The sequence below is a fragment of the Pempheris klunzingeri genome, chromosome 16 (assembly GCF_042242105.1).
Source record: "Pempheris klunzingeri isolate RE-2024b chromosome 16, fPemKlu1.hap1, whole genome shotgun sequence".
In the NCBI taxonomy this organism is placed as follows: domain Eukaryota; kingdom Metazoa; phylum Chordata; class Actinopteri; order Acropomatiformes; family Pempheridae; genus Pempheris; species Pempheris klunzingeri.
Window position 1 is genome coordinate 14,882,312 of NC_092027.1, and position 27,665 is coordinate 14,909,976.

Genomic DNA, 27,665 nt, shown 5'->3' on the forward strand with positions numbered 1-27,665 from the left:
CTACCTCAATTTCCTGTTTTTCTTCTATCCTTCTTTCTTTTTCCATTTTCTTTCCTTCCTTTCTTATTTCCCTACTTTGTCTTTTCCCATCCTTTCTTCATCCTTCCTCCTGCCTTTCCTTATTTCCCACTTCTCTTCCTTTTGTCCTCTTTTTTTACTTCTTTCCTCGCTTCCTCCATTTTTCCCCTGTTTTCTTCCTTCTGTCTTTCTGTCCTTCTTTCCTTTCCTTTTCCTTCCCTCCATACCTCACCTTACCTCAGCTAAGCTTTACTCTCTTCTGTTTTTGATCTCCTCTTTTATCCTCCTTTTTTCCTTGCATCCCATCCCTCTCTCCCTCTGCATGTAACTCCAGCTACTTGCCTGCTTTCCTCCTCTTTCTTTCTCCCTCTACCTTCTCTACCATCCCTCAGTGCAGCACCCTCACTTTTGTTTCATTTGGATCAGATACTCTACTGCACAGATTCCATCTTTATCAACCCCACTTTCTCCCCATCCTTTCACTGTCTCTGCTTCAGGTCTCGCTCTCGCTCTCACCCACTCTCTGTTATGTGGTACTGAGCTGTGGCTACAGACGTGAAGTGTGACAAGGAAGAGGGGCGTAGAGAGACACACAGCACACATAGAAAGAGAATCGGACAGAGAGAGAGAAGGTTTTTTTCTCCTTCAGTCAGACATTCAATGTCAGCCTGACCTTCTGCATCATCAGCAGGCAAGCAAAGAGACAATGCTCTCTCTCTTCCTGTCAAGCCTACACACACACACACACACACAGATATGCACCCACCCACACATGCAAACAAAAACCACTCTGTACACCAGTAAACAATTCCACCTACTCCAAACACACACAAACACACACAAACTTTTTTTTGTCAACAGGAGGGTTTTACATGCAGGTGCTGAGGCAAACAACAGGTAGGCACACTTTACACACACACACACATCCACACGCCAACAACAACACAGCACAATCACACAAACACGATAACAGAGATCGAGATACAGATTGTACGTACTGCACCAAATAACAGAGACAAAATGATGGATGGAGTTTCGAATTCAGATCTTTAGCTCACGCACACACGCACGCACACGCACATGCGCGCACACACACACACACACACACACACACACACACACACACACACACACACACACACACACACACACACACACACACACACACACACACACACACACACACACACACACACACACACACACACACACACACAGTTGTGTTTCCATCACTTCAGAGGACATTAGATTGGCTTACATTCATTTCCTGGACCCTAACTCTAACCACAACCACTACTTGACTAAACCTAACCCTTACTCTCACCTTAACCTAACCGTATACCAAGCATTCTTCCTAAAATTAAATGATTCATGTTATGGGGACTCTTTAGCATTTACCTACCAAAAGGAGGGAAGTGCCCACAATATGTCTGTGTAAACAGATTTATGTCCCCACAACTTCAGTAATATATGGTACACACATGCTCACACACACACACACTTGTGCCACAACGGTCTACAACTCTGTGACATGACGGTCAGATAGCAGAAGCCATTAAGGTCACACAAGGCTGTGTGACACAGCAGATGTGGGTGGTTGGGAAAACGGCAAGACTGAGAATTATTTGCATCTCGTTTCAGATGCATCCTACACCAAGATATTTATGATATTATGGTGCTTTTCACTAAAGCCCCAAACTTTCACACAATCTATGAGAAGCAGCTTTGAACAGGAAATCTCCACCAGTCAAAAGAGGGTGCAAAACGTGTGCAGATGTATTGAGGGAAGGTTGTGATTGTTACAAGAGTTTCATGTGATTGGAGCAGTTCCAAAACCATTTTTCCAAGTAGCTTCTTTATGAATTTGAGAACAACAATTGTGAGAAAACTAGATAGACACTTCTGCTAATACAAAATTGTCATTTTAAGGAATGGTTAACACATTAATGAGTGAGCTTTGGAGGTACAGGTGGGCAGACTTGTTGTGTTTTGGACAGAGCCAAGCTAGCCGTTTCTAAGCTAAGCTAAGCTAAAATAAGATAAACTAAGGTAAGATAACCGGCTGCTTAATCTTCTCATCTGGATTCTTCTCTTTGAATTCACTCTGCATCATATAAGGATGATTATGGGAAACATATCCAGTATGGCAGCTTTTTTGTACTCAAGCAAATGTAGTAGTTCATTATAAAATAGAAAAAAAGTACTGAGCTGATAAAAGACTCTGGTAGTTGTACACTTTTTATACGAGTATCTACATCGGCATCTAATTATAGAATATAAAAGCTATTTTTCTTTCCATTAGAACTTTAAATAATGACCCTTACTGCATTAATAGTACAACACTATCTATAACATGATGATTACTATAATTTTAGAAAATATCTTCTTAGTTTGAGCTGAATTGCAGCTTTAGCAAATGTTTTGGATTCTTGTTCCTCCATTAATGAGAAGCCAATTTTTATTTAACTATATATATTTTTTTGGATATGCTGATTCCAGGGTTATCCCACCTGAAGTACACCCTTTATGGTTCATATCATCGTAATTAGCTGCTGCCATGGCAAATCAAACATTCATTTAACAGAGTGAATTAAAAATGCATACAAATGACCCTGTGTGCCGTACAAAGACTGATATCAACTAAACCCCCCACGAACTGCACTTGACAGCACTAAAGTCCTAGACTAGATGGAACTGAAATGACCTGACTCCAGTGAATTGGACTGATGAAATGGACTGCACTGAATTGGACAACACAAATTAAAGTGGACAGGACTGAATTACAATGTTATAGAACAGACTTGACCATAGTCAGCTGGACATCACTAGATTGGCTTAACCTGTATGGAACTGGACGATCCTGGCTTCCTCTCAAAAGATTAATGGTATATAATTTAATACAATGTGCAGTGACTGTATGTTTGTGTCTGTTTCAACATCTGCCTGTCAGCTCTGCTTACCTTCAGCGAACCAGCCAGTATTAATTAATGCCGCCATGTTGCTAAACATCAAATAAAGCTTCGGAAATTAAAAATCTAGCTCCCACATTATGCCTGTACAGCTACAGATAAGCCCTACTCTGGCTCTCTCTGCTAGAACATATTGTTGAAAATATGGCATCTAACTAGAGTGGATTTTATAGGAGTTTAATAACAATAGGCTCTGAGAATGATCCGTAGCCTTTAGGACACTGTAATGCTGCTATTTCTACATAGTGGGCTCATTTACAGGCCGAGCTTTATCACAATGAGCCGCACAGAGCTTTATTATGAAGCCTGCTGCTGGGAGTGACTTTGAAAAACTATAATGATGGCACGGAGTCATTCTTGCTCCTTCTTCCACAAACCTCCCCTCTTTCCCCCCTCCATCCCTCCAGCCTTTACCGTACCCAGGATGGCCAGCACCATGCCATCTTTCAGCACCTCCATGGACCCCGAGCAGACGAAGAAGATGGCCTGGAGTGCGTCGCCCTGTCGGAGGAGGTACTCTCCGGGAGCGCAGAAGGAGGTCTTGATGTGCAGCGACAAGGAGCGCAGACAGCCACGGCTGGCAGAGGCAAACAGCGACAGCTCCAGGATTTCCTTGTTGAGGTGCATGGTGATGTCGGATCGCAGCTCGTCGGGGAAGTCCTTCAGTAGCTGTGAAGAGGATGGGATTGAGAAAGGTAGAGAATGAGGCACAGAGAGAGGAAGCAGGAAAGAGTGAGGAGAGACATGACACCTGCTGCTCACTGATTGCATTTCCAGCATTGGGTGCCTTTGATTTGTTTCCTAAGCTATTGTACTACAGGAAACGTCAGTGTCAAGTCAAGCAAAATGTATTCATGTAGCCCAAAATCAATAGTTTGCCTCAGATGGTTTTACAATCCGCACAACACGACATCTTATATCCTTTGACTATTGATTTAGGTAAGGAATACCTCCAAAAACCTTTAGAAACCTTGCTCTTACATGATGTTATTATTATTCGAATTATGTAATTCCCAGCCAGCCAATAAACTAAAATAACACGATTGGTTTTCTATATGAGATGGTGAATACATAGCATCTAAGAACAAGGTGTTTTGGTCAAAACTTAGACCACTGATGTTAACTCAATGATGGAACCTCAGAATGATCAATGTTAAAAACCATCACTATGAATCACAAATATTCATACTATGCTACTGTATAAACCAACACAATATTTACAAATGCCACACACACACGATGTAAACACTCAAATACAATCTGAAAAATCCACTGTCAAAAAGTCAAAACATTGTATATCGTCTATCTGTCTGTCTCGTTGTCGGGACAAAGATCTGGAGATCACCATCACATATAGTCGATCAATGAGTCATCAGAGCCAGGCAGACTTTAATCAGCAGGCCCATCTATAATTCATCTGTCTGGGATTCATCATCATCACTCCATCTAAGCGCTGGTCTGAGCTCTGACAGCTGTCTCAGAGGCATTCACAGGCCGGAGTGACGAGCTGCTGTTAGACTACTAGCTGGTTTGCCTCCTTTTCCTTTTGGCCTGTCAAGAAAATGTGTTGTTCATCCCTTCTTTTCGCTTGTATGTTTTCTCTAAGCTGTCCTCAAGCCACATCTGCAAAAGTTGCTCTGTATCCACCTCTCTGCATTTTTTAGTTTGTACTTAATATGTGTCAAGTTCCGGCATTTATCAGACCTTTCTATCTGACACAGCCTACAACAAGTGCAACAGTAGCATTAACTTAATATCCAAGACCATGAACATTAGACGCTCCACAGTGTTCAGTAGTAGTTATCCACTATCTACAGCCATAAAGAAAAGTAGTAACTGTGTGATAATACTCTATTACTAGTCAAAGTTATGGATCAAAATTCAATTTTTACTTACTTAGGCTATTAATGAGGTATTGTTATAAGTTCAATCAGCAAAATATACGTATCAATTTAAGTGTCAAAATCAAAAGCTCTTATTAATCAGAATGTCCCCTTTTGGTATAGTATCACTATATAGGTGTTGTGTTGTGTTGCATTGCGAATAATTGATTGTATTCATAAATGTAGAATTTCAATTTTGTAGCAGGTCAAGATGGAGCTAATTTTGAGTATTTTATATACTGATGGACAGTTTAATGTTGTTTTTGCTTTAGTAACAGTAGTACAAACCAAACACTCTTAAATAAAAGCAGTGGAGTAAAGCACAGGTACTGCAAAAATGTATTTTACCATACTTGAGAGATTATATTGTATTCCACCACTAACTTAGACTGCGTGTGGCGTCCTGTTGCCTGAGTGTCCTTGAATTTCTGCACATTCCTCACGCTTGGCACATAACAAGAGTCTGTCCTCAGCTACACTCAATCTAGAATAAAGGTCTGCAAACCCCTGAATCTCTCTACAAAATATCCTGTCATCCTAAAATGACCAATGTAAGACAGCGAAGTGATGTCTGCCTCTCTTGCTCCTTAATTTTTCGTTCTTGTCTTCTCCTCGCTCTTTGCCAGTCAGTGCTGAGTAAAACATCATGCTCTTGCATTGTGAAGGATCATGTCATATCGATCATATCATCACTCCAATAATGAGTTTAAATGTGGATGATATGTGAGGAGTGAGAGGTCTGTGATCTTTCAAATGAATTATTGATCCCCACATGCTGTGCTGTTGGGTGTCAAAAACACGAGTTAACAGAAAAGGGAGGATCAGGATTCATATGTGCTGGTGGTACCTCGTTACAGTCGATGCCGTTGTTGACTGACCAGGTTGTCTGAAAATACTCCAACATTCGCTGCTTGAGGCTCTGCGGCAGATGATGGACACGTATGAAGTCCTTGAGGTCTTTGGTTCTGGTGTGGTACTGGGACCAGCGTGAGTACATCCTTTGGATAATGGCTGTCACATTACCAAAGACCAGTGCATGCATCAGTGCTGCGGGTATAAAGAGGGAGAGAAGGTCAGTAGAGTAGGAGAGATAATGGAGCATAAGCATGAAATAGAGGGAAATGGCTTGTCAAGACAGGGAACCACAATAGGAAAACCTTTTGATCGCTATTCTAATGCCAGAAGTTTGGCAGGGAAATATTTTTGTGTAGCTCACTGTAAACTCAGCAGCGCCAGAGTATAGGAAGAGGAACAGTAGGGGTTGCTTCAGTAACAGTAAGAAGTGCAGTGAAACATTAGTGGGATGCAGTAGGACCTCCTGCTTGCTCAAACCAGGCCAATTGTGAAGTGAGAGGATCAACAAGGAGCAGTCATGTTCTGCCTTGTTCTCATGTCCTCACACCCAAAGAGACCACTGCTAGTATATCATACTTGTAGTAACATTGCCTGCATACAGTGGAGATCGAAAGTTTGGGCACCCCAGGTAAAAATTTGTATTAATGTGCATAAAGAAGCCAAGGAAAGATGGAAAAATCTCCAAAAGGCATCAAATTACAGATGAGACATTCTTATGATATGTCAAAAAAATTTTATTTCCATCATTTACACTGTCAAAATAACAGAAAACAAAATAATGGCGTCTGCAAAAGTTTGGGCACCCTGCAGAGTTAATACCTTGTACTGCCCCCTTTGGAAAGCTGAGATCTGACAGTGTCATGGATTGTTCACAATCATCGTCTGGAAAGACCAGGTGATGTCAATCTCAAAGGTGTTAAATGCCCAGACTCATCTGACGTTGCCCCAACAATCAGCACCATGGGTTCTTCTAAGCAGTTGTCTAGAACACTGAAACTGAAAATAGTTGTCGCTCACAAAGCAGGAGAAGGCTATAAGAAGATAGCAAAGCGTTTTCAGATGCCAATATCCTCTGTTCGGAATGTAATTAAGAAATGGCAGTCATCAGGAACAGTGGAAGTTAAAGCAAGATCTGGAAGACCAAGAAAAATATCAGACAGAGCAGCTCACAGGATTGTGAGAACAGCAAGTCAAAACCCACGTTTGACTGCACGATCCCTCCAGAAAGATCTGGCAGACGCTGGAGTTGTGGTACACTATTCCACTATAAAGAGATACTTGTACAAATATGGTCTTCATGGAAGAGTCATCAGAAGAAAGCCTCTTCTACGTCCTCACCACAAAAATCAGCGTTTGAAGTTTGCAAATGAACATATAGACAAGCATGATGCATTTTGGAAACAAGTTCTGTGGACCGATGAGGTTAAAATAGAACTTTTTGGCTGGAATGAGCAAAGGTACGTTTGGAGAAGAAAGGGCACAGAATTCAATGAAAAGAACCTCTGTCCAACTGTTAAGCATGGGGGTGGATCAATCATGCTTTGGGGTTGTATTGCAGCCAGTGGCACATGAAACATTTCACGAGTAGAAGGAAAAATGGATTCAATAAAATTTCAGCAAATTTTGGACGCTAACTTGATGCCATCTGTGAAAAAGCTGAAGTTAAAGAGAGGATGGCTTCTACAAATGGATAATGATCCTAAACACACCTCAAAATCCACGGTGGATTACATCAAGAGGCGTAAACTGAAGGTTTTGCCATGGCCTTCACAACCTGACCCCTGACCTCAACATAATTGAAAATCTATGGATAGACCTTAAAAGAGTAGTGCATGCCAGACAGCCCAGAAATCTCAAAGAACTGGAAGACTTTTGTAAGGAAGAATGGGCGAAGATACCTCAAACAAGGATTGAAAGGCTCTTGGCTGGCTACAAAAAGCGTTTACAAGCTGTGATACTTTCCAAAGGGGGCAGTACAAGGTATTAACTCTGCAGGGTGCCCAAACTTTTGCAGACGCCATTATTTTGTTTTCTGTTATTTTGAAAGTGTAAATGATGGAAATAAAATCTAACTTTTTTTGACACATTATAAGAATGTCTCATCTGTAATTTGATGCCTTTTGGAGATTTTTCCATCTTTCCTTGGCTTCTTTATGCACATTAATACAAATTTTTATCTGGGGTGCCCAAACTTTCGATCTCCACTGTATATAGGAAAAACAATTCTATCAGAAATAAGGCAAGACTGAGACACTCAACTGAGTGCTGATTCTTACAGCTGCTTGAATGCTGCATGATGGCCTCCATGTCTGATTGTTTAAATCCTTACAGCAATTTAAAAAAAAGCCCCATAATGACCTAATAATAATAATAATAATTTGAATGATCAATATGAATATTTCTGCTCCCTCTCTCTCTATATATATATGAATATGTAAATCTGATCAATCAAAATTCATTCTTATTCAAAACTGTCGATATCTGTGATCAAATACGCAGAGAAACCAGTCAACCAACTAAATTTTATATCTTCATTCGTGTCTTCTTCGTGTCAACTCTGCAACTCTGCCTCCCCGACAGGAACATCAGCGTCAGGACTGAGATCAGAAGAGCTGGTTTGATCGGTCTGACAGGTACCATTAATACTCCTACAGATGATGTTTTCTGCTTATCTCATTCAGGTGTGTCACACACCTCTGGACATGAAAACACAGACCACATGCCACTGACTCCTGACATGAGATACCGATCAACAAAAACTGAGCTTTTAAGCGGATACATGTTGAACTGTGGTCATGTAACTGTTTACTCAATTTACTCCTCTTTAGGCATGAAGTGATTCTTAGTTTATTTTATAGCAGAATCAACATCACTTCATTGTTATGAGTCGATAACTGAGTCCTTCCACAAACTAACAAACATTTGACCTACGCTCTGCTATAAATATGAGCAGGTGCTTTGTGTTAGTTTTCATTTTGCGTTAACACACAAGGGACGGTATGTGTACGTGTGTTGTGCATCTGTGGCTGCTACTGCCCCCAGGCAGCCGGGGACATTTAACATTTAGCCGAACCAGAGTGAGGAGCTTCCTCAGGGAAAATCCCGCCATGGTGACCTCTCTTCATCCCCAAACAGCCAAACCTGGTGTAACCAGTCTAAACTGGATCGGACCATCTTGCAAAGGTCTGTTTAATACACATTATGATTGCCACTGGATTATAATGAAACTACCATAGAAATAACCATAGTTACACACAAGCGACAGGCAAGGGAAGCAAAATCAGATTTTGTTGATCTTGCTATTGAATCTCATTAATTGGTACTAAGTATACATTATAATTCTACATGCGTGTGTAAGACACAAAGTCAGAGAATCACTGATGTGTGTATTCCGAGTACCTCCGATAAGCATCACGCAAATAGAGAAGATCTTCTCGATGTCAGTGTTGGCCGACACATTGCCAAAGCCCACGCTGGTCAGACTGCTGAGGGTGAAGTAGAGTGAGGCGATGTAGACGCTGCGGATGGAGGGACCATTGAGGGTCCCATTCACACCTCCTATGGCATAGTAGGGTGACTCCAGGCGCTTCCCCAGCTCATGGAGCCATCCTGTTTTCAAGATAGTCAAGCACAAATGGATGGTTAGACCTAGAAAATAATGCACTTTCATTGTGTTTTCCAAGCTAATAAGATTGGCTCTAAGAGGCGCAGTGGAGAGAGGGGAATAGTTTTCAAGAAATCATACCTGTCCAGAGAAACATCTACAGTTAATTACAAAAATCAAAAGGAACCTTATTACAAAATCTCCCTACAATAGCTCTATCACTACAAGTGACTACTTTCTTTGTCAGATACGAAGAGCTGCAGTGGTCATCTCAAAGCTGACAGCATTGTTTCCCAGTTCTAGAAACTGTGGTAAGCAGTGTTTTTCTCCATGCTACATCCAGAATGGATTTAGAGCAGTAGAAGCAGATCAGATGTTTTGGAACCAGAGCTGATCCCTGGTCAGCACAGTGTGGAGACATGCCGCTGATCCCAGGAGAGTCTCCTGCAGACACTGATGAATGGTAATTGGATGGAAGGCCCTCATAGCTGCCTGACTGCAACGCTCACTTCAGCATCAGAAACACATAATTAGGACACAACACATTAATCCTGCCTCATATAGTGACCTGCTATTTTATGACACTGAAATGCAGTAATTGGTGAGGAGAAATCTGCATCGTTCTCATGACCCAGTCAATGCTGACCCAGAACCAGTTAAGACACCACAGTGAGGTAATTGCACGCAGTGCACCTCATCGATACTGACCAGAGATCAGCCCGGGAGGCCTCATTATACGAGGGACCTGGGGGAATCACAAGAAGAATCATGCCATACACTCACTCCATTTTACAACACACACATGCAAGCACCTGCATGCAAGTACACACACACACACACACACAACTGATGTAGTCATTGCTCTCACATTTTCCTTTTGATACATATTTTACAGCAGACTTAAGAATCGATGAAATTGATGAGGAGATCAAAGATTTAACTTAGCCGTTTACTGAAATATTAAGGGACCCAGACAAACAAGCAGTGCTGTCTCTGGACTGACACACTTAATCAATACTATGACAACAAGACGAGTCCATAGCATAGTTATGCTTCTCATTTCAATAGGACTTCTCAATTCAATATTATGTCTTCAGTCTATAAGGACTGTCATATCACTGCAGTGCTTTAACACCAAACAATACATCCATACTTGTGTGAAGTGCTTCATTAGGCTACATGGTTATGAATCCTGGCTGTACATAAACAACTGTCTTAATAGCTTGAAAACCTACAGGGATGAGGTCCATGATGGAGACAGATCTGCATGAGAATATCAGATCTTACCTGCTCAAAAAAAAAGCCCCGCAGGTTTCATGCATCATTAGCTTCTCAGAGCCACTGTTGATTTGGAAATACTGAGCAATTAAACTGTAATGTGCACTGCATATTGACATGCTTACCAAGCCCCACATGTGATAGCTTAAATAAAGCAGAAATTAAATCTGAGAGCAGAAAAAAAGACATGAAAGAGGAGAGTCCGACATGAAATGCATGTGGGATTTATCTGATGAAAAAGTGGAAAATGACCAATTCTATTGATGCCAGATGATCAATGACAAATCTAACATTTTAGCTTCATAGCCTGCACTCTGTGTCACAAACCATGAGCCATTTATTCAACAGATTTTTGCCCATAAAAGCCCAGTTTTTCCTTTATAGTGATTTAGTACAGAGGTTGACAAAGCTGGATAATAGCTCCCACAGCTTGACAAACGTAGATAAAACGAAAACACACAAACAATTACATGTGTATCAAGAGCACAACTGTCTGTGTGTCATTCTGTAAATATCCTTTTAAGATCCATTCTGAAACTGAACTGCCAGACTTCTGTTGCTGCACTGAATCCTTCAGTCATTTAGATTCACATTTTTCATGTGTTTCTTTTCAGGCTCTAATGTTGAGCTCACTTGTTGGACACTTGGAAATTGTTGCTTCTTACACTCCTGTGAGGTCCATTTCTTCTGACCTTCATAGTGTTCACCTTCACATTTTTATTCACAGCTACTAAAGTCCTATTCAAACTGGATTATTTCTGCACAGGAAGGTCTTGTAGTTGCATTAATTGTAAATGTCAGAATTTGATATGATAATAAACTCTCTCTCTCTGTTTCTCTCTCTGGGGTAATCTGATAATACCAAAGTATTTTATTGACTAAATCTTAATCTCTGCAATGTTATGTGTCATGTCTTGTGGTGAATCAGCAGATTCAGTGTCATATATCAAGGCAATACAGAGTAATGATGGGAAATTAAAGATGCTTTATACCAGAGGAATACTACAGACCTGTGAAATTACACACATTCACTTCACATTACATTACATTCCCCTGTAACAACAGATTTGGTACAGCGCCAAAAAACACCCCAAGTGAAGTAGAAGGAATGATATTGTGGCCCTCACTAAAATCCTCCATTCAGCCTTAAAAACTCAACAACAACTGAGCTGGGAAGTGTTTTTTTTTAGGATTTGAGGGTACAACATAACATCCTTGTCCTTCACTCACCAATATCCCAGTTGTAGGCGTTGGCTTCCATCTCCATCTTGCCGATGATGTACCAGATGCAGGCCATCCAGTGGGCCAGCAGGGCGAACATGGACATCAGCAGCGTCAGGACCACCGTGCTGTGCTGCGAGTAGCGGTCCATCTTCTGGAGCAATCGCAGCAAACGGAGCAGACGAACCGTTTTTAACAGGTGGACCACGGACACCTAGGGAAAAAGAACAAGGACCCAAGGTGAAGTTATTTTTAGGATGCAGATGGCGGATTGATCAGTTTCATGCAGTGTTTGGCATAAAGTGCATTTCCTGAAGATGGTGGGTGTCACAGGTATCATTTGTTAAACCTACATTGGGATTGACACCATGTACTACTAAAGCACACACCATGGTCATCATTATATCAATTATATTCTCTCTCCCTCTCACAGCTACAGCTCCTGAAGGCAGTGAACAAGTACACAACTACACAACCTCCTTTTTATTTCTTAAGATTTTCTTGGGGTTTCTGGTGTTCTGTGGAGGCACAGGTCGGAGGGTCACACGCAGATATAAAGAGGGTGACACCGAAACTGCGACAGTGAGGAGCAGACTGCAATTGTCTCTGTTTTACAGACAGTAAATCTCATGGGAAGAGTGATAAACCAGCTTAATACACACACACGCTAATGCACGATTGCATACACAGCACCGCCTGAAGTGACAACAAGCTCTTAACCGTGCTTCATGTCCTCCTCAGCATTAGTGGCTGCTCAAACGCTCTCTGACTCCATGATTAGAATCTGACAAATGCTTGTCAGCACATGAACAGTATGATCTATATGAAGATTTCCTGATGAGGGATCCTTGAATATAAAATTACCCATTAGAGCAATCAGACGCTTGCTCACAGGTGTGTTTGTTTTGTTTTTTAATCCACACCGTTGACACACAGTGTTCCTCTACTCCAGCTTTCTTCATTTTCTGCCTTTTCTCACTCTATGCTTTTTTCTTTCACTCTTTAATGACTTTTACCGCTAGCTCTCTGCTTCCCTCTACTCTAAGTACCCTTTAACACCTTTCTCACATTCATGTACTGTAGTTGTGATGTGAATGTCATCCATTGTGCACCTGCTCCTCAGGCAATCTCCACCAACAGTCTATCATTTGGGGCTTGCCACTGTGTATCCCCATTGGAAATACACACACATATACCCCAGTACCCCAGTCCCCCCCACACACAAGGATGTAGGACAAGGAGGATAACCTTTCTATGAGGATGTATGTTGGATGTGAATTTGTGTGAGTGTGTGTATATGTGTGTAGGGGGTAACTGGGGATGGATGGAAAATGAAAAAGTGGGACAAAAATTCTATAGACAAGGTGCATCTAACGTAATAACTAAAATAAATAGAGGGAGGAAGAGGGATGATACAGAAAATAGGCAAGGTAAGATAGAGAAAATGTTGTGGTTTTGTGTGTCTGTCTGTGTGTGTGTGTGTGTGTGTGATAGGGAGGGGGTTACAAAAGCATTGGAACAAAGCTAAGAGGAGGAGATGTGTGGACAGACCTTATCAGAGCTGCTCCTGCATGTGTCCTCAGTAAGTTTTATAGCAGTTTTTCCACACTCTTGCTCTGAGAAATAGAGAACTGGTGCAGCACGAGGGATAATGAAGCCTCCTACTGAGCCCTGGGGAGACGCTCCATCTCCTCTCCACCATCTATCACCACCCCGCAAACCCACCTATGGAGAGAGCAGGCTGCGCCACATCCCATTCTCCTCCAGCACCATGAACAGTAAGCAATGAAATGTACCCAACAACGGATTCACACCTCCTGCCACTTTCTCCTTCAACTTTTCCCTCTACAACTTCCATCTCATATTTGCATTTACTCTGCTCGTCAGGTGTGAAATTTACATGCAGCTACTTGATTGCTTACCTCCCCACTGCTTTTTGAAGGCAATATTCCTGCACATGAGACTATAACTTTACAAAAATACTCATTATTTCTCCCCCTGCAGCCACACCTTTAGCGCTACGAGCCAATCACATCAGTGTGACTGGTCATGTTTATTTTCATTTATTTTATTGATGCAGCAGTATCGGGCCAATAAGCATGCATAACACTGTTCTGCAATACCGACTGGGCCCCTGGGCACAGGAGACATATTCATATAAGCTTTAATAATAACTGTAAGTAGGTTTATTATTCATATAATCCTTTTACTCATTTCTTTGTGGGACACTTCTAAATGTCCAGTCACACAAACATGACTAAGAATTAGGTGATAGTCAAGTACAGATAGGATGATGATGGGAAAGCAGAATATATGAAAGGAATAAAGAACATATAGGTATTGCAGTGATAAAGAAAAGAAAAAATCAGGGTGAAATGGGATCACTTGTCAGACTGTGAAACATGCCAACAATGAAGCAATGACAGAGATAAAAGACAAAAACAACTAAAGAAGAGCACCAGGGAGGGACACTGCTGAGGTCCCTCAGCTCATTTTGCTGAAAAATGGCTCCTGTCCTCAAACGGGACATCAGCTTGGCTGCTCCGTCCTTTACAGGGGACATCATGCAGACCGCCCTGCAATTACCGGCCATTCCTGCTCTCCCCGACAGTGGCAGGGGAACTTGTGGCCAAGTAGCCCAACACCCAAATCCCGCCCTACTGGGAGCATGTGATATTTCCATTAATAGAGTCTGGAACCAAACAGGCACCGTCGCCTGGAGCAGCCTTTCACTGCACCCACACCCCCACTCTTCATCCCTCAAGACAGGATGTATTTTTTATTTTTTTTTTAACAGTCCTTCCTTTCTCTTCCCTTTCTGTAACCTTTCGCAGTCCTGTAAAAATAACCACAGCTGACTAGTTGGATTTCTTGCTCTACCTGTAGGAGGATTCTTTAAGAACTGGGCCCAATTGTTTGGGTATGTGTTTGTTCACGCATGCACTCATATATTGGACCTTTTGATTCACATTAAAGTGCTTGAGTGAGTGTAAACAGCAGCCTAAAGCACAGGCAAAGCATCTATCTCTCTAAATTAGAGGCCAAAAAGCAAAAATGTCCATAAGCAACCAATCAAAGGCTCCCAATAGTATAGTGCTTCCATTGTGCGATATCATTCAGCCAGGGACAAGACAAGAACGTCTGCCTAATTGCTTCACATATCTGTTTCTTCCTCCGTTCAACTATTCTTAAGGGGGCCATGTATTTGACTCAAGCAGAACAGAAAACAGTTTTAATGATACCGGTTTGATTGTTTTCTCAGCGCCTGTACTATATGTGAAATCAATACGCAGAATCAAAGAGGTGCTGGAGCACTGGCTGGAAACACCCCATTCAATCTATTCTCATGAAACATCGAATGTGCTGGAGGTGTTGACTTTACAATGCACCGGTGTGTTGACAGGATTAGAGAGTGGGGTCTCTGCTATGGGGCAATCCATCAATCATGAGATTTTTAGTATTCAAAGTCATGTTCTACTAATTTATACCTACATTTCCTTGATTATTCTTTCTTTCTATTTCTTTTCACTGTATTGCTTCGATATTTTTAGATATGTGAATATTAAATATTGTTTGGAGCTAGTATTTTTTTTTTTTTTTTATCAAAAAAAGGTTTTAAATCAAAGATGTACTAGAAGTCAATTGCACGAGTGGCAAACAATTTTCAGTGTGAATGTACCAGTAGCTCACTGATCATATTCATGGGTGCTTGAGCAATGGAGCAGGTGGAGCAGCTGCAACCAAACTATAAGACCTGGTGGTCTGGTGGTCAAACGTGTGTTTTTGCATCCCCACTTTTTGATCAGACAACTTTGCTATTTCTACATGACATGATGCAAAGCTACGCTGTGGTTGTAATTCAGTATTTTTAAGAGTTTACCAGAAGCAAAACAGCTTTTACTTTACGAGTAATCACAGGAAGTCCTCTCTCCAATTAGTGCTGGCTTAAACCATGGAACATTCAGGCCCAGTCAGAAATAACAGCTACACCACTGTGGTCCAAACAAAATGCTGGAGAACTACGTAAGATACAATAACTAACTATGTTAGTGCACCCTGAATATCTGTGTGGTTGGTTTTCAGTCACTGAGCATGAATCCTCAGGGATTTCTGCTGGAAAGACTTCAGGCAATCAGGCGACGTACTTTAAAGTCATTACAAGTGATGAGGTCCTGATGGATTTTTTCTTAGCATTTAGGGTTATTTTCCAAGTTTATTGTGGATTAGAAAGTGAAATGCACATGATGTTGAATCAGGTCACAAACACTTCAAAAGCTTGGTTTTGAATCGAAATATGTCCAGCTGTGATAAGTAACTTTGTAATTTGTCAAACTATGAAATATATAACATTACGTACACTTTGAGAGAAGCTTCATTGGTCATTATTGAAAGCTTTGTATAGTAGGAAATGGCATTTTCAGATGTTAATTAAATGAAACATTTCCTGCTATTTTCCTCCTCCCCTTGTCCATCACAAATCATGCACCCCCACTTTTAACTATAACCAGGCGTCCATGATCACATTTTAGATTAAAACATGTGGGTAAAGCAACAAGACAATGGCTACTCACCACGCTGACTTTGAAGGCATAGAGCAGGTCAAAGGGCAGCGCGGCCACCAGGTCGATGATGAACCATGTGGTCAGGTAGTGGATGCAGATCTGTCGAGCGTCAAAAATCACCTGGCCTGATTTGCTGACATAAGTTGTGCGAAAATTAAAAACAATATCTGGTAGGAAAACGAAAAGACAAACATACAGAGTTTGGTTGTGTAAATTCACTGGTTGTCTTCACACTTGTGTTTAAATGTGATTTGGATAGGCTATAAACAGTGAAGTCCTCGGTTCTGCAACTCTGCAACTAACCTATAATGAACAGTATCTCCACTGCGATGTCGCTGACAGTTGTGCTGCGGGTCAGGTCATCATCATCACCGATGAAGCACACATTGTAGGGCACAGTCACAGCAACGTAGAATGTGGCAAGCAGAATGAGCCAATCCCAACCAGCTTTAAATGTGCTGTAGTGAAGTAAGATGAACTTGGACTTCTTGGCATCTGCTACCTTGTACTCTGGCAGGGCAGGTGGATCCCCAAACACATTCTGGACACCACAGGAGAAGAAAACAGAAGTCATACAGTACTTTATTTATTCATATACATCCAACCCATCATGAAGTCTGTATATGCAGTCAAGAAATTAGAATAGCATTAGAAAAATGTTTAATTTCAGTTTAATGACATGCAGCTAAGTTATGTTACACTACAAGTTAATACTGCATGGACCTTATTAAGTGTCCGGTACTGTAGCTAATATGTATTACATTATATAATACAGTGGTTGAGTGGACTGGTTATCGTGGGATAGAGAGACTGATAATAACAGCAGTAATCCTCTCACTTCCCATATTACAGGCCACCCCACCCACTTGTGAATAATCCTTCTTCATGTTACATCCTTCCCCATTGTTTGAAGTGCCAGATGATACCTTGTTGAGTTTAATCTTGCTCTTCTCTCTGCTGTGGAGGTGACCAGAGATGTGGTAGAGCACTGTGCTGCTCCGCAGACGAGCCGAGCTGAATGGAGAGCCTGTTTTCACCCTGCCGCGCCGTCGCTCTGTAAACACATGCACACACACCACACACAAAAGTTAGTACACATCCCCTACAATACTTTACCCCCCAAGGTTAACTCCTGATGACTGAAGCAGTCATTATGCTTGATGAAATACATAATATTCTGTCCTGAATAGGAAAACATGAATATGCAACAGAAAGAATGTGTAATTTCCAAGCAATTTCTGAGTGTTGTTAACAAAAAAAAAACCACAAAACGTTTATTTACTGTCATTTTGCTTTTGTAAAGGTCAAAGAACATGTGCTACCTGTGTTGATTCACATAATTTGACCATAAATACTAGTTGATGATGTCTTATTGTGTAAACACTCTCTCCAGCAAAACAGTGCAATTTTCAGCTTTGATAAGGCGCTGCTGGGGCAGAGAGGCAGTTAAGTATAGTATTGCAGATTTTCTGTGGTTGAGAGCTGCTGGAGTGGTTTTGTGTGTGCGCTTCTTGGCATGCTTAAGTGTGTATTGTAGAAGTAGATAGAAAGTAGTAGATAAAGTAGATAGTGCTGGAGTGATGTGTTCAGTGCAAGTAGTTGGGTAATAGGAGAAGTCACTTTATTGCTGCTGGGTTATGAGTCCCGCTCTCACTACTATGAACCCACTGGAAAGGACTGAGGCCAGATTGGCTGGAGGGTGGATAACGGTAATAACAAAGCTGGAGAATAGAAGTGATAACTGCTTTTGAGTGTCCTTTGGAAAGTGTGTGCGTTCTGTGGTGTGTGTTGTGAGTGTGTGTATGGACCCCAGATGAGGCGAACAGACAGGGCCATCCATAACGTCGTGCAGCCTTGGGGGACGCGACACGGCAGGAGCACAGAGACAGAGACATGCTTATTTTTAGATCTAATGAATTTCCCTCCGCTTTTATAGCCTTCCTTGTGGGGGTAGAGGGGGAGAATAGGTGGGGAGGGGCGAGGCTTTGTATAAGGGGGGAGGGCCAAGGCATGTAGGGCAGATAGGGGAGGTGGGAATGGATAGATACAGTAAAAGCAGCTGGAATAGATGAGAAATAGAGGTGAAGGAGAGAGAGAGGAAAGGAGACCAGAAACGGGAGAAATAATGCCATGACAGAAAAAGAAGAAAATGGTGAAGGTGAGGAGAGGAGAAGTGGGGGTGAAAAGTGAGGTGACGCCAGAGACTGGGTTTCCCTCTTTTGCACACACTGTCCAACAGAGATAGCTGGGTCACATCCTCGGTGTCTGTCCGCCCTTGAACGGCTTCCCCAGCATGAATAGAAATGCCCCATTGAGGTCATAGCGTCTGCATATCTCCAGGTTTATATTTCTCTACCTTTGGTATAACTTTGGTGTTATGCAAACCCCTCGCAAACTCTTCTGCACTGGCTTAAACACACAAAAACAAACGCCTCTCACTCTCTACATCTGTGGAGTCAAAATGCAAATGTTTTGTGAGACTTCACAGGCATATTCTCAATTAAAAGAAAACTTGTAAGACCCACACACATTATAGTGAGGTGTTTCTCTGTGTCTAAAGGCATGCTCTTTGCTTTTCTATTAAAAGCATTTCATTATCTGGGCAAAAATAACTTTGCTTTCTGCTTCCTGTTCTCCCTTATTTACAGTAATGAGAGTAATTAGGCAAATCCAGAGGAGGCAGGCCCGAGATGAGAAAAGTCTGTTTGCTGCCACACACACACACACACACACACACACACACACACACACACACACACAGACCACTGACCTTCTCTCTTGCTCTGTAGGCTGCTTTTGGCTTCAGCCTAGGTATTGCCCTTAAGGTATATTCCTTTGTGGAAACTGATTTAGAGGGCAGAATTTGCAGCTTTCCTTTAGTTGCTCTTTGTATTTACAACTGTGCATATCATTTAAACAGTGGAAGGGCAAACGTGTTTCTACGAGTTTCTACCAAAGATGTTGCACATTTTCTTAACATGGTTCCCAAACTTTATCACAAAGGTGTGACTTTCTAATTTTATTTAGCTTTGTTGATTCATTATGTCATCGTGTTTACATACTACATTACTTTCCAATGGCAAATATATTTGGTATTAAATAAAAGACATTTAATGCCACCTGAATTACATTGCCAGAAAGGTTGCCACTCAACATTACCTCATATGTTTCCTTTAAACATATTGGCAAAATGAATTAGTAGTACATAAACATACTTTTAAGAAGACAGGGTTGGACTGAAAAGAACCAGAAACCTATTGAGAACACATAACTAACCCTGATCCTTGTGGCAATTAGCAATAGACTTACCTGATCAAATAGAGTAAACATTTGAGAGCTTTATATATTACAAGCAGGCATTTATCACTCTTTTACAATTACAATCTGTTCAACAACAATAAGAACACACCCCCTACATACATACACATACTGACCTTCTTTCTTGTCCTCTTGGATGGCTTTGGCTTTAGTATCGGTGATGTCTTTAAATGAAGCCAGAAAGAGCACCACGTCTCCTTTCTCGTTCTTAATTGGCACAATGTCCAGCAGGCACCAGAACAGCACAGCTGAAAGGGGAAAAACCCTCTTATTAACACTTTTATACACACTTTTATGCTGAGAATGGATTTACAATGTGTGTGTATAACCTGTGTGTGTATGTGTAGGTTCACCGATTCCCAGACTTATTAGTAAGCCTATCTACAGTTGGAAGTCCCTCGGGAGAAGCAGAGTCTTTAAATAGACCAAGTCCCTGTTCCCCAGGCACAGCAAGAGATGAACTGATCTCTGAGGTCCCATCTCCTGCTAAATAGATTGCTTTTCAGAGCAACTGCAGGTCAGCATGTGTGCTCCTGCAGCAGCGTCAATGTGCTTGTGCTGATTATTGTATTACTTTTATTACTTTTAGGCTTGGTTCATCAAAAAATTGTTACAGGACACTGATTATTTTTTGGTTTAAAAAATACCCAAATATATTGCATTCTATGTGCCATTATTTTGGTCTTTAATTACTGCCGGTTCACTAATAGTACATAACACAGTCACACTACACTGTTTTGCTTAAGGCACTGTGAATTGGGGTGCACTAAAATACTATTCAGCTGAGCCAAACTCTGACAACATAGGCAAGAGGATGCAAGGACAAGAGGCAAGAGGACAAGAGGATACACCTTTTCAATTTGGGTAACAACATGACCTTTTCTTTGGCACCAATTCTGAATTTCTTACAGGATCTTCTCATAAGAAGAGCAGAAATTATGTGCGTCTCAGAGATTTTAGGTCTTGTTAACGTTAATTAATTAATCACATCAGATTCAGTCTAATCCACATCATGCTGTGGCATATCCACTATCATGTCAGTGGTATTTTTTTCATTTGTGGTTTAATTAAACTTAACGTTATTTTTCATGTGTCCCTCTTTGATAGTTTATCTAATGTATTCCGTATTTGAAGGACAGCTGACATTTTTGTCTGATGTTTTTCATCAAAGGGAGAATGTTGTTTAGTTGGTCCCATTTTATCGAGATGGTCGTCTACAAAGCAGAGGTCATGGTTAACCTTTCATTCCTGTCTATTCAGTGAAATGAACTGCTGATTGAGAGGGATTTCCCACGGAGTTCCCTCCCATCACTCCCACTCACTAAATCTTCCTTGCCTGGTGATGACTCAATCACAGCGTTTTTGTCTCTGCGTGTGTGTGTATGTGTGTGCGAATATCTGCATGCCTGTGAGACAAGGCAGCACTATCAAGCACACAGTGAGAGAAAGAGCGTTCCTGATTGCGAACATGCAGCTTTCTCTTTTCTCAGACTGACAGACAGAGGACAAACCGAGCCAATCAGCCACGTTTACTTTCAGGACTCTGCTGTGACAGACGGAAAGAGAGGGATGAGACTACATAAAAAGGCTGAGGCAGGGAAAGAAAAAGAAAGATAAGAATGTGAGACAGACAGACAAACTGGCACAATCAGTACTATGAGGAAAAAAGGTGAGAGAAAATAAAATGGTGTTGCCATGAGAGAGACAGAGGGAGATGAAAGGTAACAAAAGAAAATTGAAAAAGAAAAAAAGGAGACTGGGGGTGCGACAGAGTGGCGTAGACAAACGCATCTATGATGGTATTAACAAAAAGCTGTGTCTATGCAAACTGCACTGAGTCATCTCTGAGATCTGCTTTATAAATCAAAAACAAATTATACAAGAGTGGCATTTGCACATACCGGAATACCTGCATGAGTCATTTTTAGACCAGTATCATAAACAATCCTTACAACTGCAGGCAAAACTATCTCACCACAACGTCCATTAAGTAGCTGTCTTGGAGCTTTTCATCATATCACATAATCTTCCTCTGCAGATGGACTTTACTAGCCACTTGGCTCGACATCTGAATCTCAGTTATGCAGTTCAAATAAGTCTAGTGTTCTATTAAGAGCTGTTTCCTCGCTGAGAGGAATAATTGACCAGATAATAATTGATCAGAACTTAATAAGTAGCATTAAGAATGGGGCTGCCTACATAAATGAAAAATAGCAACAGAAAAACAGGACAAGTGTAGATGAAGTGGTGAGACTGAACAAGTAGTTTTAAGTCAACATATTTCTATAATCAGTGTAAGCATAATGCTCCTGGCAACTGCTCCAGAGCTCCAGAAAAAAAAGCTCCAGGACAGCTACTAAATGGACTGAGAAGTGAGACGATTTCCATCTCAAACCATACAGTTGTGTAGTCTCTGCAGAAATGAGAAAGCCTGCAGTGCTGATATAACAAATAGCAGATTTCCTCTTGATTTGTGACGGTGTGGCTGCAAAGAAATTCACCACCAAGCACAAATGCTGCCAGGATTAATTTGAAAAAAAAAAGTTTGTAGATTTACACAACTGATTCTGCTGCGCGACACAACAAGATCATGAAGCATAAAAGTGAAGAGAAAACTCTGCAATAACCGTGCAAGGGCTCATGGCGCTGTCCCACATCACAGCAAGCATGTATCTACTGATGCCTAGATGTGCTCATTATTTTTGACTCCATTTTGTCCACTGGCCAGCTGGCTAATCAGCAAGGCACACACCAAACTGTAGCAGACCACGGCTAGCTTTTGGGCTCAGTGTAATCGAAGGAGACAGGGATAAGGAGTCACTGGCTGACAGTTTAAAGTTTAATGTGCCTCACTTTAAATAATAACTGGGGCACTTTTGTGACTGATTGCTTTGTTTAATCACCTTTTAATGAGAATGGACCAATGAAAAAAAGTTATACATCCATTAAACCAGCCCTTACTTCATCTATCCACGGGTCCATATATGCCAATTTAAGTGTGGCCTCTTCAGAAATAGCTACAGTGAACTGCCATCCATTTATGGAAATAAACGGGTTCCACATGGTAATCGCTCTGTCTGTGCACTCTCTAATGGCTTTTCTGTGCTCATCTACTAGCCTTGATTCCGACACTTAATTGGTAAATGGTGGAAGAGGGCACAGAGTTTGTGTTTTACTGTAAAGTAACTAGGCATGAGTACAAAATAGTGGCTAAATTACATGATAAATGACTGGAACAAAGTGGACAACAAAAGAACCAACAATTCATCCAACCACTTGAACAAAACCGTCTTTCTGCTGCTCACCTGTCTTTGTGTAGAACATGATCTCATCCTTGAACTCTTTGCGCTCCTCCAGGGCATCGTCAATGCTGAGGATGATGCTTTCGCTGGTCTCTGGCCCGTACAGGAACTTACAGGCACAGCTCTTCTGCATGACCTCACCCCGGGAGAAGCCTGTAAGCTCACAGAAGCCATCGGAGCAGTAGACGATGGGAAAGCCCTTCGACACCTGTGCATTGGCGAGGATGAAGTTGCTGTCTGCAGGAGAAAAGGGAAGAAGACGCAGGGTGAGAAAAGTTAGAAGTTATTCTTGAGGTTGGAGCTTTGTGCAAGTCTGATAACCCAGACTTACATAAACTCATGGATGTCTTCATGATTTCCCTGCATAAAGTTTAAAGGAATAATGAGCTGCAAGTTCAGTTTAGCTCAATTCCCCGCACATCTCAAAAGAGAGGAAATGCTCTGTTAAACATATCTTCACACTGAATGCAGTAACATAAAAAAATAATATCCAATATGTTTTTATGACATTAGGCAGAGAGGAAAAATATTTAAACAGACCAAACTATAATTTTAAACTGATCATCATTTTACTCCTTGAGGTCCCAAAACTATGCCTGGCAAAGCAAAGTATAAATATCACTAATTAACAATGGTAATAGTAATCAACATTATCGAGAGGTTGTGTTTTTAAACTTGACTGAGGATGAAACCTGCTATAATTTGGCAACACTTGGGAACATCACAAGAAGCTATAAGCACAACATGGTCAAGCATGATATTATAATAACATTTCAGATAATATTTTCTCCTCCAACAAACAAGGAGCAATGCAACTATCTAAATAGATTCTTGTCTTTAGTCAACCAACAAATGTAAATCCAATATTCACTCTGTTTTAGCTCTGTTTTGGCCTCCATCAACACCTGAGAAACATATGGTCCACCACGTTCACTAGCTAGTTGCTAACTTTGTGTGTTTTAGTTAGAGCTGAGCAGATAGTGTACAGTGGGTTTATCATAACTTTTCACAGAAGACAGCTGCCTGCAATGGCTGAAAAGGAAAGTTGATGAAAGCAATGAAAGTGAGCCAAACCATTAAAACCAAAATCAATGATAATTCTGTTCTTCAGTATGAGATATCTTTCATAATACACAGTCATTGGATCCATTGTTATTAAAATGAGATGACAGCAGCTTTAATGATTTTCTCAGCTGGACAATATGACCATAGTTCCCAAATGAAATGTACCCAACTCATCTACGACACATCTATGACACTGCTTTAACCTCTCAGCTCCCACCAACCACTCTTGAAACTTTAGATAATAAAAATGGAAGCAAATCCAGCTGGTCAAGGAGTGGCCCTCCGGCTGTTTCACTAATTCGCTCTCACTAGCCACCGGGGGCTAAAATGTGACTTTTCACACACGGACACAAAGGCTGATGGGATCTTCAGCTCATGCATATGAAGGCCTGTGTGGGCTGAAACATGGAGGTCATTTACCTCAATAAATGACTGATTTATCTGCAAGCTGAAGAGCAATGAAATCCTACTCTTGAAACTCTCCCCAGTGTCAAGAAACTGACCCTGAATTCAGAATACTTTTAGCGTGACTCACGGTAAAAAGAGGTTACGTGTTAAGGGGACACGTTAGTAAGAAAGGAGGGAAAGAAAAAGCGTTGGGAATGTGCTGGAGTGACTACAGTGAAAACAGAATCACATTAGTGCTCAATCACAATCTATCACAATTAACTAGTCTATTTGTGTTTAGCTCTGAATGAGGAGGACCAGCTGTTTATACCTGAATCCATCTATTTTGGCACACAAGCACACACACCCATCCACACAAACAAACACCCACAGTGCCAGTGTAGCGCAGAATGATGCAGAGCTGATAGACAGCTAATGTTTGCAGTGCAATGCCCATTATACAAGACAGTGGACTACTGCTGTTTAGCAGATTCTATAATGCGTGTGCATGTACGTAGGTGTGTGTATTTTTAAATGCACTGCTGTAATTTGATAACCAGCCAAACCTGCTTAAACTAGGCCTTAATTTGCATAATAAAATGCCAGTCTTGAACCACACACTTATTTAAAGGTGCATGCAGCATTAACAAATTATACACGACAAATTTTGGGACATTAGTATAATAGCAGTTAATAAATAAGTCTCACACACACACTCATACACACAAAAACACAAAGCGACGTGAGCTTGTATATAATCATTGCTTGAGACATCCTTCAAAGTGACTTGTTTCAATTACATTTCATTACAAAAATCAATTTTCTGCATCAATAAATCCTTTTCCCATCAACCCCGGTGTTTAATTGTTTTATGTTATACGTCAGGCTTTGTTGAAGGAAACCATCTTAGATTTGAACTGGGAATACAACAGCAGAGAGCAAAACCCATGTATGTGTCCCTCTGGAGGAATGAGCAACACGCTCCTTTTCATAATCCCATTCAGCGACCAACAATTGCTTCGGCACGCCTGCTGGCACTCGCTAAAAATTGTGACTCATGTCACTTTCAGAAATGTGGGACTATGCAAAAGAGAGAAGGTAGTCTGAGATTATATTATAGCAAAGGAATGATATGAATATATGTGGATATTATTGAAGATATGCTTTGTGTTGCTTATAAGACTGGGAAGATAGCAACATTGGAAGTTAAGCAAACTGAGGCTTGAAGCCGGCCATACTCTGCATGTTACTGTCCCATAAAAGAACCCAAACCAAAAATGTGTTAGTCCATCTCTTTGTGACCTCCATAGCCTCTCTGGGGCTCAGCCCCAAGCCCATTGCTCCTGATGTGCGTAAAAGGTCATAAATATATACTTTCATTGCTTAAAAATACTGAATAATTTCCTTAGACAGGTGGTCATTGTAGTTTTTGGCAAATGCTATTCAAACCGGAGTAAATAGTGTGTTTGTTGGGGACTATTTTCAGTAGGAGGTTTGGTGCTCTCCTGACAGCAAGACAATGTGTTTGGGTTTGACTCAAAATAAACAAGAATGTCCATCATAATGAAGGAACATGACCCCCCCTCCCTCCTCCGCAGCTACACGGACAATATTCATACTGGAATTACACTTTAACAATATTTTTGGAATTATGTTAAACAAGGATGAATAAAATGCAGTGACAGTGATTAGTTGAAAGAGAAAAACACAACGAGAATGTCACGTCAGCAGTGATACTCTGAGTGTGTGGCCCAGACAGATGGCCAGAGCAGGTCTCAGCGTTGGGACCGGCTGTCAGACGTGAGGCCCCTCAGGCTCGGGGCAAGGAAGAGAGAGACCGACAGGACTGCCGGTCTCTCAGGGAGCCGCAGCAAAGGCCTGCAGCCTGTCTGGTGGCAGCTCCCAGAGCACTAGAGGATGGTGCTGACAGAAAATAACTGTTTACTGTGAAATACAGACTAGGCTGTGTTTGACTGTGGATTACTTTGGTTGGATAGAATTGACAGATATGCTGTATACATATACTGCTTGAGTGTACATAGTTTGTATGTGCGTATGGAGGAGGTGATGTCAGCTTATATCTTATTTTGTGCTGCAGATTGGATCACGTATCAAATGTATGCTGACTGCAAGCAAAAGGTCATTCACCTCACCTGAAAGTGTGTTGTTTTACATTAAGACACACTGAAGCCAAGTGAGCCCTGGACTGACATGCTGCATACATTTCTATATTGCAGATCATTGCATCACCATTACATGATTTAACTTGATACCTAGTTTTGGAAACTATTGCACACATTTTTTATTCGACACTTCAACATGGTCCCATGGGGTTAAAACCAAGATTTTAAAAATTCAAGACAGACAAAAACATTTTTGGTGTACTGCACAGGAAGTGATGTGTTTTCTGGTTGCAACAACAACATGGGCTTATATGTAATAAATGTAGAAGTACTGTAGAAGACATAATGAATGCATTTATTATCACAGCATGTAGGGCATGTGAACCCGGTGTGCCCAAGTACTTTTCCAATCAAGAAAAAAAGAGTTTTAAGGATGATCAGTATGGCCTTTGCTAATTTTAAAGGCCCTAAAAATCTAGCAGCTTCTTTTAGGAGTGATGGGTTTCTATATGAACACAACATTTTCTCAACAGTTTTGGTTACTTCAGATGAGAGATTTGAGATGAGAGATGTGTTTTTGCTCTTTTTCTCTTTGGTTTGAAGCGGGCGGCACTTGTCACTTGCCTCCATGCAGCAATCAGGATTTAGCAATATTTAAATCAATGATAGCTGTGGGGTTGCTGTGTATGTTATCAGGCTACTGTCAATGAAATCTGATCAAGCCTGACCTCATGAAGTCTAGCTGTGTTTTGAGTGTTATATTCTTAAAAGATAGAAAACACCCATGGATACATTTAGTCAACTTTTACTTCAACTAGTTTATTTAGTCATAGATTTTTAATGTTTTACAGAAATTCTTTTGTATTTCTAACATTCGATAATCTCAGCAAAGAAGTTCCCCACTTTTCTCTTCTCCTCCTCGCTCCTACTGTCCTACTTTCTTTGACTCCTCCCCCTCCTACTTTGCTAATGCACAAGCATTACACCCTCCCTCCAGCCTCCCCGTCCTCTAATATTCCTATCTTTGCTCCCTTCTTTCCTCTCCTCCGTTCCCCACTGTCCTTTCCTCTATCCCTCCTT

At 41.2% G+C, this 27,665-nt stretch overlaps 1 protein-coding gene across 1 annotated transcript in view; it reads right to left on the minus strand.

Annotated features, from left to right (window-relative positions):
- Positions 1 to 27,665, minus strand: part of kcnh8 (potassium voltage-gated channel, subfamily H (eag-related), member 8) — a 46,973-nt gene that overhangs the window by 10,325 nt on the left and 8,983 nt on the right. Inside the window, exons 2-10 of the mRNA XM_070846138.1 lie at positions 23,014 to 23,247; positions 19,825 to 19,956; positions 17,317 to 17,444; positions 16,694 to 16,931; positions 16,400 to 16,557; positions 11,838 to 12,042; positions 9,125 to 9,334; positions 5,718 to 5,917; positions 3,407 to 3,656 (exon numbers count right to left, since the gene is read on the minus strand). Of these exons, the coding sequence (XP_070702239.1) occupies positions 3,407 to 3,656; positions 5,718 to 5,917; positions 9,125 to 9,334; positions 11,838 to 12,042; positions 16,400 to 16,557; positions 16,694 to 16,931; positions 17,317 to 17,444; positions 19,825 to 19,956; positions 23,014 to 23,247 (1,755 nt within the window). The remainder of the gene's footprint in view (positions 1 to 3,406; positions 3,657 to 5,717; positions 5,918 to 9,124; positions 9,335 to 11,837; positions 12,043 to 16,399; positions 16,558 to 16,693; positions 16,932 to 17,316; positions 17,445 to 19,824; positions 19,957 to 23,013; positions 23,248 to 27,665) is intronic.